Below are 17257 nucleotides of genomic sequence, written 5' to 3' on the forward strand. Positions count from 1 at the left end.
GGTAGCCAGGAACCTCCAACCCCAGTGAGATAGGGATATGTCTACTCCAGCAAGGTGGGTGGATGAAATCAACTACAAGATCCAATGGCCAAGAAGGCGGTGCTGCAATTCTTTGTGGAGAGCGAGGGGCCTGACAAGGCACAGACGGCATCATGGATATCCACAGCAGCACAGGAAGTCTCCAGATGCAATGATTTTTCATACCACTGGACAAAGAGTTTTGAGGCCGAGACAGTGGAACTGCCCCACAGCAATGGCTTTTTCACTATAAAACTCTTCCCGAACAGGCTTTGATTATCGTTGAAAATGACGGACAACTAACACTCAGCAGAAAACTGTCCAATATCAAGAGATAGAGAGTACAGAATGGCTGAGGACCTTCCACTACTTCTCTGAACACTGGCCCAGCCAGTCCCTCATCATCATCATCACGTGCCTAGCTGAACTTATTCTTACATGGAACACATCTCCTTCATCTCCCATCACTTTTTCTAAGTCAAAGATGAAACTTTTCCACAGTGCCGTATTTGACAATGTGGAGCGGAGAGCAAGTTCGTAAATCTGGCAGGAGCAACAGATGTTGGGAATGGTGAGGGTGGACCTCCACAAGAGGGGTGTTGGACAGGTGGCAGATAAGGAGTGCCAGTGGTTGGGGGGTTGGCACAGGTGCTCCGAGGCACCATGCAAGGTGATTTAATTTCAAGTAACTGATCATTACAGAATGTCTCCCGGTTGTGTCCTGCTCCCTCCCCTTTCCCTTCCCTTTTTCCCAATCACGATTTCTCTCTCTCTGCCCCCTTCCCACTCTCAGTCCACAATAAAGACCCATATCAGAATGTGATTTATCATCACTCACAGATGCCATGAATTTTTCTTTTTGGAAGCAATACAGTACAATACATAAAATTACTATGTATGATGTTGAAAGACCCAAAACAGCCGATGATTCCAGGAACATCACTGATGATGTATCCAGAAGCATCAGTAGATGTATGCACACAACTACAGTGTTGTGCAAAGGTCCAAGGCATCCTAGCTATATATATATATATATATATATATATATATATATATATAATATTTTTCTGTATGCGAACTTGCAAGTATCCAAGCAAGATCTATCACACTGTGGAATACGTGGAACAGTCCTCGTTTCCCTCAACTCTTTTTCAGTTACACTGGTAATTGTATTTATGTGTGTCTCATGCAGCCTTCTTAAATAGTTCATATTGCTGCCAAATTTCCACTTACATTCACATGGTCCATGTCTGATCTTCTCTTTCTTGATTTTTCCAACTTCCACCAATATCCAGCAAAAGCCCCATAAAAATCCCACAGCTCTCTCAATACACCTCCTCCCATCTTGCCCCCTCTGTAAGCATTCCTTTCCACTCTCCTCGCTTCGCTGGCTCCATTGCATTTGTTCTGCTGACAAACCTTCTTGACACCAATGATTCTGAGATATATTTATATTTAGTTGTGGTTTCCCCTCTGTCAGAGTTGACAGTACTGTATTTCCTCCATTTTCTATGCATGCGCTATCATCCTTTTCTCTTACCTCCCAGAGCAAGGGTAAGATTTCCCCTGGTCCTCAGATCACATTCTTCCTGCCTCTGCATTCAGTGGATCTCCTCCAAAATTTCTTCCATCTTCAACAAAATACCACAACCAGACTTAATATTCTCTTCCCTGTCAGTACTCGGAACAGACCTTTCTCCTTCAGCAATTCCTTGGTTTGCTCTTCCATGTTTTCTTTTTTAACAACCCACTCATGCAACAGCAGGAGAGGAAAAACTTGCCTTGCTTCTTCTTCCCTGCTCATCATTCAGGGACCCAAACTGTCTTTCTTTATGAAATAATGAATTATTTGTGCACACACTATGGTCTGCACTGGAGAAATCAAACGCAGAATAATGATTGTTTTGCAAAATGTTCTGTTTGATCTGCAAAGATGGTTTTGAATTTGTGGCTGTTTTACCTCTTTGAATTTCCATCTCATTTTTATTCTGACCTCTGTGCTTTTGACTTCCTACACCATTGCAACAAATCCCAACAAAAACTCAAGGAAGAGTATTTGATCTTCTGGATTGGCATTTGTAGCCCCTAGTATTAGTATTGAATTCAACTATTTCAGATAACCAGCTTTTCCTGTTTGTGTTAGGACTGGTCAGTTCCGTTTTTGCTAACCTGACTTAACAAGTATCATTCTCTCATTTCAGATTTCCAGCCAATCTTTTTCAATTTACTATTCTATGTTACAGCACTCTTATTATGTTTATACCCTCTTGGAGTGCAGGGTGGAGATATATCTCTAACTAACTGTAAGGCACTCTTTCCCTCTGCTAGCCTGCAGGTCAGCCTTGGGCAAAGTGTAGTACCTGCAGAGCAACCCCTACCCTCTGATCAGGATCACAAGGAAACAAGGGAACAGGCAGTGGATGGCTACATGAGCAGCTGGTGCATATCACAAGTCCTGGTTATGCGACCACTGACACCAGGCAATCACCCTTCTTGTAAAGACACTGCCTAGAAGATGACAATGTCAAACCACTTCTATAGAAAAATTTTCCAAGTACAATCATAGTCATGGAATGACCATGATCGCCCACGTCATACGACATGGCACATAATGGTGATTATGAATATTAAAAGCATATGGAAAAGAACTGAAGATACAAGCACAATAAAATGTGCAAAGTACAATAAAGAGTGAAATCAAATAACAGCCACACAAAAGAATATTGGAGAAAATCTGGAAAGGATTTAAAAAAAAGTTTTAATTTGGCTCAAGAATGCCCAAAGGCAAGAGCAAACCATTTATGCAGAAAAATTTACCAAGAACTTTCATGGTCATGAGACCATGATCACCTACGTCATACAACATGGCACATACTGATGACCTCCAACAGGTTGAAGAGGTATGAATAACAACCATTTGCTTCCCTCTCTGAGCCAGTACCAACAGTCGTGTTGTCACCCAGCTACTCTTGGTCTTACCCTTCTACGGGTATTATTCTCTTTGACCTCTCCCCACTTCCCTTCTTTGCCACTCAAAACACACTCATTTTTCTTACTTTTCTACTTCTGATGAAAAGTCATTGAACTGAAATGCTAACCCTATTTCCCTTTTCACCAATACTGCTATAAATCTCTAGCTTTTACTGCTTATGCGGTACGACTTTCTAGTGTCTAAACGACACTTGAATGTTGAAGGAATATAAAATTCAGATTTTAAAGGAGTAATGCCAAATCCAACAATCCTATTATCGATCGATGAGAACAGTTTTGTTTATTCAGCAATCGATAAAACACACATGAACCCCATATATTAATATTTCCATTTACTCTGCTCTGGAGAAAATATTACCTTTCTCTGTTCCATAGTAATAGAAAATGTTGTTGTTAAGCACACACCAGCGTTTCTGCCATTCTGATCCAAAGAAGCTGTGATCTACAATGAACAAAAACCAATTGTAGCATGAGGCACGCACTTAAAGATGCCATTAATATTGCAAATGATTCAAGAATATTTATTTGTAATCTGAGCAAACTTGTTTTAAAATTATGTATAGGCAATTGGGGCAGATCAAAACTGTGAAGGTCACATAATGATTGTCATTCTTTGCTCAGATGTCCAGGAATAATTTCAACACGAACCTCACAAATCAGCTGAGGTTGCAAAGGGTGAGAAGTGTTATCCTTTCCTTTCCTACTGGCACATCCATACATTCTTTCAGCAGCCACCAGTCGATCCACTCCCCCTGACCCTGCCATATTTATTCCTGAATGTGGATCTGCATTTCTGAGGTGCTTTGGTTCTGATGAAGGCAACCGATGACAGTTTCCAGTCTATGGGGTCATGACACGGTCTACAAGATCTAGCTATCCTTTAATCTTCCTTAGGCATGATGCGGAAAGAGAAAACAGAAAGTGGTGGACACAGCCCATTCCATCACAGGAAAATCCCTCCCCATAACTGAGCATATTTAGGAGGAGTGCTCCCACAGGAAAGTAGTGTCCATCATTAAGGACCCCTACCATCCTGGCCATGCTCTTTTCTCACTATTACCATCAGACAAGATGTGCAGGAGTCTTGGGTCCCACACCACTACCCTTCAAGGAAGGGATGAATAGGTTAGGACTTTATTCCTTGGAACACAGGAGATTGAGAGGAGATTTGATAGAGGTATACAAAATGATGAGGTGTACAGACAGGGTAAATGCAAGCGGGCTTTTTCTACAGAGGTTGGATGGGATTAAAACTACAAGCCAAAGGTTAAGGGTGAAACAGCAAAGGTTTAATGGGAAAATGAAGTTAAGCTTCTTAACTCTGAGGGTTGAGAGCATGTGGAATGAGCTAGCAGCGCAAGTGGTGCACGACAGCTCCATTTCACCATTTGAGAGAAGTTTGGATAGGTACCTGGATGGCGGGGATACGGAGGACTATGGAAGTAGGCAGTTTAAGTGATTCGGCATGGACTAGATGGGCCAAAGGGCCTGATTCTGTGCTGCACTTGTATGTTACTCTATGATAGAGCTGTCATCACTTTTCCTGCGTCGTTGTTCTATGTAGATGTAATGTTGATTAAGTAGAACATAGAAATGCAGCATGTTGCTGAAATAGCATTCTGCTTCATGTGAAAGCAGTTGGAAATGAAACACTAATCTGAAATGCTAATTCCTAAACATGCAAATTCCTAGGTCAGCTGCAATGCATGCTGATGTGCAACTGCAGGCTACTTGAGCTGTTGTAGCTGGTACTTCTGAGTGTATGTCATCATCAAAGTATATGTGCAGAATTGTTTCCATAATGCAGACCATCAAGAATTCTATTGTAGAAATGGACACTTGTAATTAGCACTCAGTTTTGACCTCATTGGGTATATAAACTGAAAGAAAACAAATTACCTTTTCGTCGCTTTTCCAAATACCCAGCTTTCAGAATTTGAGTTAGTTCCTGTGCAGGGATTAGGGGAGATCGTTGAACTATAAAGAAGAAAAAATACACTTTAAAACAAAGTTCCAAGAGGAATTATTTTCTTTTTTCTTACATTTGCCAATATACCCTACACAGGACAGATTAGTATAGATCAGGGGTTCCCAACCTCTTTTATGCCATGCACCAAACCAGGTGTCTGTGAACACTAAGTTGGGAAGAACTGAGATAGACAATGAACCAATCCATGGACACTGCCTCATTATATTTTTGCTCTTTTTGACATAATTTATAGATATAAGTTATTATAATTTATAGGTTTTGTATGTATTGCATCGTACTGCTATCACAAAACAAAGCTCATGACACATGCCACTGATATTTTAAAAAAAGATAGTAACACTTTGTTTATCAAGACCAAATGCAAATGATAATACTAGAGTCTACACTATAAACAAATTGAAAATTTTTGTTAATTTTTCAAATTGTTTCCACTAGCTAAAAGTTAAATTTAAAAGGAATCAGTAAAGGAATAAAACAGATATAAAACAAAAGTTTAATTGTACCTTGAGCGCTCAAGATGCTGCATAAGGTGGCTGCAAGCTAAATTAATTTGCTGACTGGAGAATGAATCTTAGAATCAAACTTGCTGAATGCCATTTTACTCAGCAAATTTAATGTAAACAAGTATTTCCAAATGTAAACCTTGATAGAGTGTTTTAAATTTTATATTTAACAGTGGTAGTTGAGGTGTTCTGTTACCTATTAACACATCCTACTTATATTATTCATTACCAAGATAAAAACAAACCAAAAAAAATTATATTTCATTATCAGCTCCAAGAGCATTTCTCATTGCATATCCTATGTTTAACATTTCAACCTGAAAAGCTACGTATTGAGGCAAACACAAAGGTTTACCTAAAGCAAATTGTGTTACAAGTTGTAAAAGAAACAGTTTTCTGAGGAAATGTGTATTAGTGTTTTTGTGCAATGGCATTATTTTGCAGAAATTCATTAATTGTCACAGATTTTAGCAATTTATCCAGGTCAATACTTTAAAAAATTGGGGAACACAAATTTGGCTTCATTAAGTTTATTATCCAAGATTATAGTCGACCCATTTAATCTTTAATACAGTAAATAATTGTGTGTTCAGGCTTAATTGCAAAATTTACTGCAACATAAATATGATAGCAGAGTTTTGATTCAAAGTTTGTCTACAGAGATTGTGGTTAAATTCTCAATACAAGCATGTCCAGTTGAGGGAGAGAAGTGGAAAATAATACTTGATTCAAGCAGTAATTCAAATGTTATGAAACAAACAGTGGTTGCCATTAAAAAGTCAACAATATTTTTTCCTGCTGATCAAATGGAACCTGCTCAAAATCTATGGGATAATCTATTTATTTATTTATTCATTCATTGAGATACAGTTCAGAATAGGCCCTTCCAGCCCTTCAAACCGCACCACACAGCAACCCCGGATTTATCCCTAGCCTAATCACAGAACAATTTACAATGACCAATTAACCTACCAACCAGTACGCTTTTGGACTGTGCAAGAAAACCGAGGGAAACCCACACGGTCACAGGGAGAATGTACAAACTCCACACAGACAGCAACGGGATCTTGGTGTACTAATAGTTTATTGCCAAAATTCTGCAATTTCCGCTTATACTTATTCGCATGTCATGATATTTGTTCAAAGAGTGCATCACAATGTATTGTTACACTTCAAGCCTTTAATGCTGTACCAGACTCAACAATCTATTCTGCTGGCCATACACTCAAGGTACACTAATCATCATCAAGTGTTTCTGCTAATGCTGTTCACTTGCTGCCCTTCACAAGCGCTGGAAAGACTAGGCAGGTAATTTTGGCCTCAAGGACACCAAAGGGCATATTTATAAGCTTGTAAAGAAACTGAGTAAGCACTTTATTGGGTATGTCCCATACCTAACAGAGTGGCTACTGAGTGCATGTTTTCTGATACTGTAGCCCATCCACTTCAAGGTTCAAATATTGTGCATTCAGAGATGCTCTTCTGCACATCACTATTGTAACACGTAGTTAGTTACTTAAGTTACTGTCGTCTTCCTGTTAGCTTGAACCACTTTGGTCATTCTCCTCTGACATCCTTCATAAAGAAGGCATTATCACCCACAGAACTGTTGCTCACTAAATATATTCTGTTTATCACAACCATTCTCTGTAAACTCTAGAGACCGTTGAGCTTAAAAAGCCCAGGAGATCAGCAGTATCTGAGATTCTCAAACCACCCTATCTGGTACCAAAAATCATTCCATGGTCAAAGTCTCTTAGACCACATTTCTTCCCCATTTTGATGTTTTATTTGAACAACTGAACCTCTTGACCATGTCTGCATGCTTTTATGTAATGAGTTGCTGCTGCATGATTGGCTAATTAGATATTAGCAAGCAGGTGGACCTAACAAACTGGCCATAAAATTAGAAAACAGAAGTTTTGTTCAGCATTTTTAAAATCACGTTCATCAGATATAGTACATGAACCCAATAACATATAAATGCTTACTTTTGGGATAAACTTATTCTCTGCTGTTTGAATCAAAAGTGGTGCCCATATTTAATGTATAAACAAAAGCTACCCGCTGATTCATGGCCAGTTTGATATTTGGTGATGTCACACTGCAGCTGAAATTTGCTGGAAAGAGAAACCTTTTTCCAACATGTGCACCTGCCCCAGAAGCAACAACTCAGAGGAGAGCTGACCCCAAAATCTTTAAATTGCTATTAAGAGCATATCATTCGTCAGAGAGCTTTAGCAAAAAGAGAAATTGAATATCAAAGTCACATCTTATTGAACCTTTTCCTAGATTGATCACCAGTTCAGAGTAGGATAGTTAATTCAGTTAATATTAATTTCACTTGATCACCATATATCCTTTTTCACTTTGACTATTTAGCCATTTACTCACTTTGGTAGCAATATCAATTAATTCATCTGTTCACCAATGGCTTATAGGGAAGGAAATTTGCCATGCACCAAGACTAGTGTAAATGTGGCTCCAGACACAAATAACTTATAAACAAATAGAATTCACAAAGATGTCGTTAGGACTTGAGGACCTGACTTTCAGGGAAAGGTTGAATAGATTGGAACTTTATTCGCTAGAGTGTAGTAGAATTATAGGTTCATCTATTGAGTAAGTACAACTGTGAAACTTGAAATTTATTTTTATATTTTCTGCCCAATTCTGTGGCAAGGTAATTAATCTGTGTTCCGAACTTGCTGTTTATCAGTAGTTCTGTTTTAATGACAAATCCAAGACACCCTTACTAATTCAGAACCTATCAACCTCCGCTTTAAATATACCTATGACTTGGCCTCCAAATTGTCTGTGGCAATGAATTCCTCAGATTCGCTACCTTCTGGCTAAAGAAATTCCTCCTCATTTCTGTTCTAAAGGGATGTCTTTCTATTCTGAGCCTGTGCCCTGTGGTGCTAGACTCTCACTGAGATGATTTACAGAAGTGAGAAAAGGGAGTCAAAGATAAATGACAGAGTAATTCCAGAGGTATTTATACTGGGAAGGGTAGAAAATTTACAGTGGATAATCCTCAGAGTCAGAAGTTTATAGCACAGGTGAACAGGATGCTGATGAAGGAACATGCCATGCTTGCCTTCATGTACGGCATCCGTTAGTCTCGCAAGACCATGGATCTGCGCCTGGAAAGTCTCTCCAGGACACAGGCCTGGGCAAGGTTGTAGGGAAGACCGGTTGTTGCCCATGCAGCAAGTCTCCCTCTCCAGGCCACCAATGTTGTCCAAGGGAAGGGCAAGGACTGATACAGTTTGGCAACAGTATCATCGCAGGAGTTGCCAGAATGAGGCTGAAGGCAACGTCGGACTGCCTTAGGGACTCCAGCTCCGGATTTGTCCTCAGGGTTTACTCCCGAAGCCTTTCCCATGAGTGGGTACGGCCGCAAGGCAGCGGAGGTTTGAAATCAGAGTTTTCTCCCTCTTAGATGGACTGCCTTCCCAGGCTGACGAGCTCCATAGATCAGTGCAAAGAATATAAAACTTGGGTTGTTACATTACAGATTGACAAAACCCTGTGAGCTACACTTGGAATGTTGTGTGTGGTTCTTGTCATTACATTGTAGGAAGGAGTTGAGTGTACTAATACCCTTGAATGGAAAATCCTACAAAAAGCAGTGGATATGGCCCAGTCCATCACAGGTGATGCCCTACTCACCACTGAACACATCTACATGGAGCACTTTCACAGGAAAGCAGCATCCATTATCAAGGACCCTTACCATCCAGGCCATACACTTTTCTTGCTGCTGCCATCAGGAAGGAGGTACAGAAGCCTCAGGCCCCACATCACCAGGTTCAGGAAGTAATTGTCCCTCCATCATCAAGCTCTTGAACTAAAGGGGATAACTTCACTCGCCTCATCACTGAACTGCTCCCACAACCTATGGACTGAATTCCAAGGACTCTCCATCTCATGTTCTCAATATTTGTTGTTTGTTTATTTTTGCTTTCTCTTTTGTATTTGCACAGTTTGTTGTTTTTTGCACACTGGTTGTTTGCCCTTTCTGTCAGGTGCAGTCTCTCATTGTGTTTCTTGGATTTACTGTGTATGCCCACAAGAAAACAAATATCAAGGTTGTATATGCTGACATATATGCACTTTGATAATAAATTTACTTCAAACTTTGAGAATATACAGAGAATCAGTAAGATGGTGGCTGAATTGCAGGACCTTAGTTATGGGGAGAGAGTGGACAGGCTGGTCTTGTTTTCTCTAGAGTGAAGGAGGCTGAGAGGTTGACCTGACAGAAGTTTATCAAATTATGAGTGGCAGAGATAAGATATATAGACAGACTCTTTTTCCCAGGTGTGGGTATCAAAAACAAGCGGGGTCAGGTTTAAAGCAGGAGGAAGGCATTTTAAAGGGGATCTGAGGGGAAAATTATATTTTACATGAAAAGCATTTAGTATCTGGAACATGTAGTAAGAGGTGATGCTGGAGTCAGATTTAAATAGGAACTTGAAGAGACAAAGCATAGATAGATATAGACATAATGTGGGCAAATGGATTTAGTAGAGATGAGCTAAAAAGCCCATTATGTTTATGCTGGCTGATTAAAAACTTAAGTTTTTAATCTTAAGTTTCAGTACTGTGGTGCCGCCAGATGCCAAAGAATCGAGGGGAAAATAATAAGACTATAAAAGCATAAAGCATAGGAGCAAAATTAGGCCATTCAGCCCATCTAGGCTGTTCTGCCATTCCAGCATTGCTGATTTATTATCTCTCAACCTCATTCTCCCACCTTTTCCCTGTAACCTTTGACACCCCTACTAATTAAGAACCTATCTACCTCTGCTTTAAATATACCCAATGACTTGGCCTCCACAGGCATCTGTTGCAATGAATTCCACAGATTCACCACTCTCTGGCTAAAGAAATTCCTAATCTAAAGCAATGTCTTTGTATTCTGAGGCAGTGCCCTCTGGTCCTAGATGCCCCCACTATAAGAAACCCCACACTATCTAGGCCTTTCAATATTTGATATATTAATGAGATTCCCCCCTCAGTCTTCTAAGTTCCAGGGAGTACAGGCTCAGAGCCATCAAACACTCCTCAAACATTAACCTTTCATTCCTGGAATCATTCTCATGAATCTCCTCTTCAATGCCAGCACATCCTTATCCTAACTATCTGTGCACAACATCTGTTAAATGGTCTTTCCTGCTCTCCTTGTTCTGTTGATAATTTTTGAGTCTGTTCATATGTTCACATTTTTTAAAGTTTGATTATTGACGTTTGCACATGTGATCATTCTGCTAATTGTTGATTGCTCATGGCTGTTTGCCCTGTTGTCTTGTAAATTGTTGATTGCTGTTGTGTTGTCTGTTATGGCATTGTTCTGTGTTTTTAATGCTTGGCACCAAATCACAATCAATTCCAGTATGTTTCACCTAGTGGCAAGAAAGTGTGTCTATTAAAGGGCCCAAAACTGCTCACAATACTTCAATAATGGTATCAAGAGCGTTTTAATAAATGGCAATACAATGCAACATTAATAATTATTTGAAGTTAACGTTCAATACAACAAAAACAGGTTTATCTGAAATCAACAAAATGTTAGGGTTGTATTGCAACATTCTAAGATTAGAAATTCTATTAAATTTCACATAGCAAGATGACATCTCTTTCAAATAGAACAGACACCTTGTTTTGTTTTGCATTTAAAGTCAGGTCTTAAAACATCCATAGGAAAGCATTAATATGAATATTGAACAGTTAAGACATTATGGTTCATGGCCCAGCATACAGGTTACATAAACATTAGCACATGCTCTGTCATTTTTCTTCTAAGTAGAGGATAAGTAATCAATATTTTCAAGGGTTGCTAAATCCTCAATAAAACCTATTGTTCAGTGAGAGAAGTGTTTGCCCAATTTGCTCAGTTAATCCCCCTCACTTAACCAAGTGCTCTATTTATTCCAGCCTCGTTCAATCCTTAGAGCAGATTTGCTCATCTTCGCTAAACATGCTCTGACAATTTAAGTACCACGTAATTGTCAGGGGAACCTTCCTCAATATCGGTCTGTTCTATACGCGTCAGCAACACAATCAGGAAATCAAGCCTTCTGTCTTGGACCTAACTTCATTCCACCAGAAATTATGTTGAGTGTTATTTCAATAATTATGTTAATTTAATTTAATTTATTTATTTATAGATACAGTGCAGTAAGAGGCACAATAATACCCAAGTGACCAAAGCAGAGCACACGGAAGAAATAAACACAGTCAGAGAGAAAATGAACAAATACCTTACAGACAGCAACAGGTATTGAACCAGGGCTATTGGCACTGTAAAGTGTTGCACTAACCACTATGTTCCCATGCCACCCACCTTCATGTATAATGTAAATAGATATTTACTCCAGGTAAATACGTTATAGACACTGTAGTTGCTGCCTGACCTGCTGAGTTCCTCCAGCATTTTGTGTGTGTTGCTTTGGATTTCCAGCCAATGCAGACTTTCTCATGTTTATGACCGAGTACTTCATAGCAAAGTCTCTTCAAGGAAAGCCTATAGTGAAGAAGTTTAAATCGTCTCTTTGACGGGAGTTCAGTGAAACCATCTCTCACTGTTTCCCTCTGCTTTTCCCATTGCTGCTGCATGACCTGCTGTGTTCCTCCAGCATTGTGTGTGTGTTTCAGACACTGTAGTATCTATGATTATTTGGCCTTTACATTAACTCTAACTTGAGCTAAAATACGTCAATATTTTTACACTAACTAAATGCTGATCCACCAATTCACCTTTTTATGTTGAATTTTATGTTGAATTTCCCATGTTAAATTTGTCATAGGTATATTTTGGTATAAATTTCAGAAGAAGAACTTCAGTGACCAGAAAATCATATGCATTTTCTTAGCTTTTCTAAAGCAAAGTGTGAAACATGTGATAATGTATTTTCCCTGTTCTCAATTTGACACAACTATGCTGCTCACTCCTTTCTGGGAAGCTCATGTGAATTGTTTGCTCAGAAGTTCAACAAAGAATCAAGTTTCAATGTTTAACCAACTTTTATAAACAGAGACCCAAACTTCAAACCAGAGCCAGCAAGAAAATTAATGTGCACTGTATCTGAACAAAAATTCATTTAATAATTTATCGATGCAAAATACTTCAGTAAACAATATGAATATAAAGATTTTAAACAGAAGCAGAATCTAATGTGATTGCTCCATTGACATGAAAGCTTATGAACACAGACAGCTGGGTACTTGACAAAAATGCTGCTTGCCTCTTGTATAATAACTGGAAGGCTCTACAATGGGTTGTCAAACCTGGACAATGCACCACTGACATTGGTCTACCTGCTATCAAGGACATTTATACAGAAAGGTGCTGGAAAAATGCCACCAATACCATGAAGGATCCCACCCACCACCCTGCTCATGGACTGTTTTCCCCACTCCCATCAGGAAGGAGGCCGCGTAGCATCCACACCAGGACAACCAGGCTCAAAAACAGCTACTTTCCCCAAGTAATAAAGCTGATCAACACCTCCACTCACTAACCCACCCCACAACAACCCCCACCAGCACTAATTTATCATTACCAATCAAAGTTACCTTTGTACAACACTCCTGTGCCTAGCGTCAGTTTAAATACATATAATTAATCTAAGTATTTAAGCTATCTTATGCACTTATATTTATTCTGTATTTTTATAATTATGTTTTTTAACTTAGTGTGTTTTTTACATTTTGCATCAGATCTGGAGTAATAATTATTTTGTTCTCCTTTCCACTTGTTCACTGGAAATGACATTAAATAATCTTGAATCTTGAACCACATCACTCTCAAGCAACTATTTCATGTCATTACACTACTGTGTAAAGTCTCAGGTGCATATATACTGTGTATAGCTGGAGCAACACACACAAAATGCTGGAGGAACTCAGCAGATAAAGCAGCATCTATGGAAAAGAGTAAACAGTTGATGTATTGAGCAGAGACAAGTCCTGAAGCAGGGTCTCAACCGATATATCTATCCTACACAGTTACTGACATTTATCCTTTTCTCATTTTCTTTGAGTCAGAACGCCAGAGTCTTTTAGAAGAAAATGCAAATATTAGAACTAGGTCACCTGACATGTGCAAACTAACTTGTCTCCTACATTGATCTGTAATCCTTCCCTCACCTTGGGTGTTAGTCTCCACACCATTTTCATTAAATGACCTTCTTAAAGGGACTACATTCACCAATTCATTTGCAGCATCAACAGCAACACTGTCACGTTCTTACCAAACAACTGTGGTTTGTCAGCAAGTTAAGTATTAAGAGGAGGACAGCATGTGTAAATAGAATAAGGATAAATGGGGTCAGTCAATTCCTCACTCCTCTTCCCATTAAATTCATCATTATGTGCCCTGTCATATGACGTGGTCAATCCTGGTCTTTGCTCATGATTGATCTTAGCAAATTTTCCACCGAAGTGTTTTGCCTTTGCCTTCTTCTGGGCAGTGTCTTTAAATGGTGGGTGATCCCAGCCATTATCAATACTCTTCAGAGATTGTCTGCCTGGGGTCAGTAGCTGCAGAACCACCATTCCCAACATCCTTTGCTGCTACTAGATTAAGAAACTTGCTCTCCGCTCCATGTTGACAAATACAGTACTGTGCAAAAGCCTTATATAAAAGCCGTATATATGTGTGAGTATATGTAACGTATACATGTGTGAGTATGTATATTGTGTGTGTGTGTGTGTGTGTGTGTGTGTGTGTGTGTGTGTGTGTAGCAGTACTTACAGACAGCAATATATATGTACCGATGCAATGAAACAACAAATTCCATGACATGCCAGTGATAATAAACCTGTTTCTGAGACCCAGACATTAAATTCTAAATTTTCATTATCAGCACGCTAGTCAGATTGCAAATGGCTTTGGTACTGACAGAAGAACCTGCTAATGTATCTTCACTCTTTAATCTGTTACTGGTACCACCCATTGAGAAGCATCGTCTCATCCTCTGTTTATTTTGAGAGCTTCTGGATTCATTTTCAGGAAACAAGTTAACGCTGGTAGAGGTAGCTGACCACCCATTTGTGTTTAAAAGAACAATGAGATTTTTCCAAAATATTTATGTTACAGCATTAATACAGGAAGAATTATTCAAAATACCAGCCGTTTTTACAACAGACACTAAAATCACTTTTGCTTTCAGTAAGGGGAACAAAACTGAAATACATAATTCTGTGCACTTTGTCATTCCAGGGAAACAGAAAGAAATTAAAACACTCATGCCCAACTACATTGTGTACATGATGTATTTATGAAGAAATGACCTTGGAGAGAAAAAAAAAATCAGCATTTGAAACCTATGACTTAATGTTGTAGCAATCAGAGCTGGATGTTCTATAATAAAGTATAAATTAAATCTACCAATGTTTGTTCTTTGAAAACATAAATCACTTGTCTTCAAAGTAATATGATCACGTACTGGAAAATAAAACTTCATGGGCTGATAGAAGGCCAGAACTTAGATAAATGATCTAAGAAAACCTAAGCAATGCAAAAAAAAAACATTGACTAAAAATGCTTTAACAGGTATGTAATTATGATTCCGTAAGTAGCAAAGATTGTGTTGGAGATTTTTTTGGTGTGAGAAAATATCACATTACAATATTCAAAATATTGAACTTTATAGTTCTAACAAAATTGCCAGTGGAGAAGAAGAGGGGATTGAGAGGGAGGTAATGGTAGAGGGAGGTAATGGTAGAGAGAAATTTCCAGGTTGGATGGTTGCAGCGGCTTCTACAGAGGGCCGGGGCCAAACAAAGGTGTCTATTTTAAACATTTTGTTTACTATTGCAAAATCCTGTTGGACATTAAGAAGTTGAAGTACTGCAGGTCTATCCCATCAGCAAGTTGTTTACTGGGGGAGAAACTGGAGGAACTGGACTTAGTGTGGATCATTCTGCTACCTGCATCGGAGAGGCGTCAGAGGAGCTATTGCACCACGGCAGTGTACATTCTAACAGTAGTGGTTGCCCTAGTCACTTTCCATGTGATCGCAAGACCCTGTTGGACGTTGGTGGTGTGAAATGCTGCAAGTCCAGTTCATTGGTTTATTGGCGAACAGCGTTGACCGATGGCGACGGTGGAGCAGCACGGCCTTCGTCACAGTGAGGACGAGGCTTCAAGCCGCAACGTCACCTGTTTGTGTCTGCTAAGGGGGAGGCGTTGGAGTTGGTGCACTCCATCAGAGTGTCAGGGTCAGCGTGGCTGGGCATCCAAGTGGTGCCTCCCCCAGTGTTTGCTCGGCAGAAGACAAGCCATATTGTGCTCAACTGTAGACTGCCGCAACATTTATGAACTCAGGGTCCTGGACTATATTTTTTTATGCGACTCTAGTTTACTGATATTTTATAGGAGCTTGCTATTTTATATGTGTTATATGTGCTTTGTGCTGTTGGTACTGTGTTTTACAACTTGGCCCTGGACAACACTGTTTCACTTGGCTGTATTCATGGGTATTTGTGTGTGGTTGAATGACAATTAAACAAACTTGAACTTGAAATGAGATGAAATACAGAGCAGAAAGGCAGTTCTGGAAAGCGAAGATAAGTAGAATAAAGGCAAGACATATGGAGAAAGCAGTTCATAAGCACATGGGATTTTGGACTTCATAAACAGAGGTACTGGACTATTGTACGCACTTATGGTCATCGCGCTTTAGAGAAAATGCAGCAAAAGACTTGCAAGAAATATTACAGTATTAAGGGATTTCAGTGACAAGATTACTGGAGTAAAGAAAGTTTCTTTTGGGAGGGGCAACAAATTTGTTAAGGGATTTGATAGAGGTAGACCAGATAAGAAGAGGTTTATTAAAGATAAATAGAGCAAAATTGCTCTCAATAACATTTTGCTAAATAGCTCAGTAAAGATTCAAGCAACACACACAAAATGCTGGTGGAACACAGCAGGCCAGGCAGCATCTATAGGGAGAAGCGCTGTCGACGTTTCGGGCCGAGACCCTTTGTCAGGAAAGATTCAAAATAGTTTCATGTTATTTCCAGTACATAAAGTGTGAAGGAGAACAAAATAGTTGCTACTCTGGAGCTGATGCAGTGCAAAAGAAAACACAAAAAGGTGAAGAACAGATAATAATAAAGTGTAATAAATATAAATACATAAGATGGCTTATATACAGGTAAATAAATTATAAGTTATACGAAGAAGTCCTCCTTCTTTGAATAATGGGGTTTCCTTTCCTCCAACATTGATGTTACCCTCACTCACGTCTCCTCCATTTCCCATAAAACTGTGCTCACCCCATCTTCTCGCCTGAATTACAAGGATGAAGTTACTCTTGGCTTCACCTCCCACCAGCAGGAGCTTCTGTATCCAGCGCATCATTCCTCGCAGCTTCTGCCATCTTCAAAAAGATCCTATTGCCAAACACTATCTTCTCTTAACTACTACCCCCCCCCCCCCCCATCTCCACTTTCCACAGGGTTCATTCCCTCCATAACTCCCTTGTCAATTCATCTCTCCCCACTAATCTCCCTCCAGGCACATACCCCTGCAAGCGACAGAGATGCTGCACCTGCCCATTCACCTCCTCCCTCACCTCCATACCAGGGTCCCAAACAACACTTCACCCGCAAACCTGTTGGGGCTACTTATTGTATCCGGTGATCCCGATGCGGCCTCCTCTACCTTGTTGAGACCAGACATAAATTGTCTGGACTCAACAATATAGCTTTGTCGAGCACCTACGCTCCATCCGCCAAA

At 39.6% G+C, this 17257-nt stretch overlaps 1 protein-coding gene across 1 annotated transcript in view; it reads right to left on the reverse strand.

Annotated features, from left to right (window-relative positions):
- skap2 (src kinase associated phosphoprotein 2) overlaps positions 1-17257 on the reverse strand; it is a 252598-nt gene that overhangs the window by 100652 nt on the left and 134689 nt on the right. Inside the window, exons 5-6 of the mRNA XM_073024429.1 lie at positions 4909-4986; positions 3368-3451 (exon numbers count right to left, since the gene is read on the reverse strand). Of these exons, the coding sequence (XP_072880530.1) occupies positions 3368-3451; positions 4909-4986 (162 nt within the window). The remainder of the gene's footprint in view (positions 1-3367; positions 3452-4908; positions 4987-17257) is intronic.

Source organism: Hemitrygon akajei, chromosome 20, assembly GCF_048418815.1.
Source record: "Hemitrygon akajei chromosome 20, sHemAka1.3, whole genome shotgun sequence".
Taxonomy (NCBI): Eukaryota; Metazoa; Chordata; class Chondrichthyes; order Myliobatiformes; family Dasyatidae; genus Hemitrygon; species Hemitrygon akajei.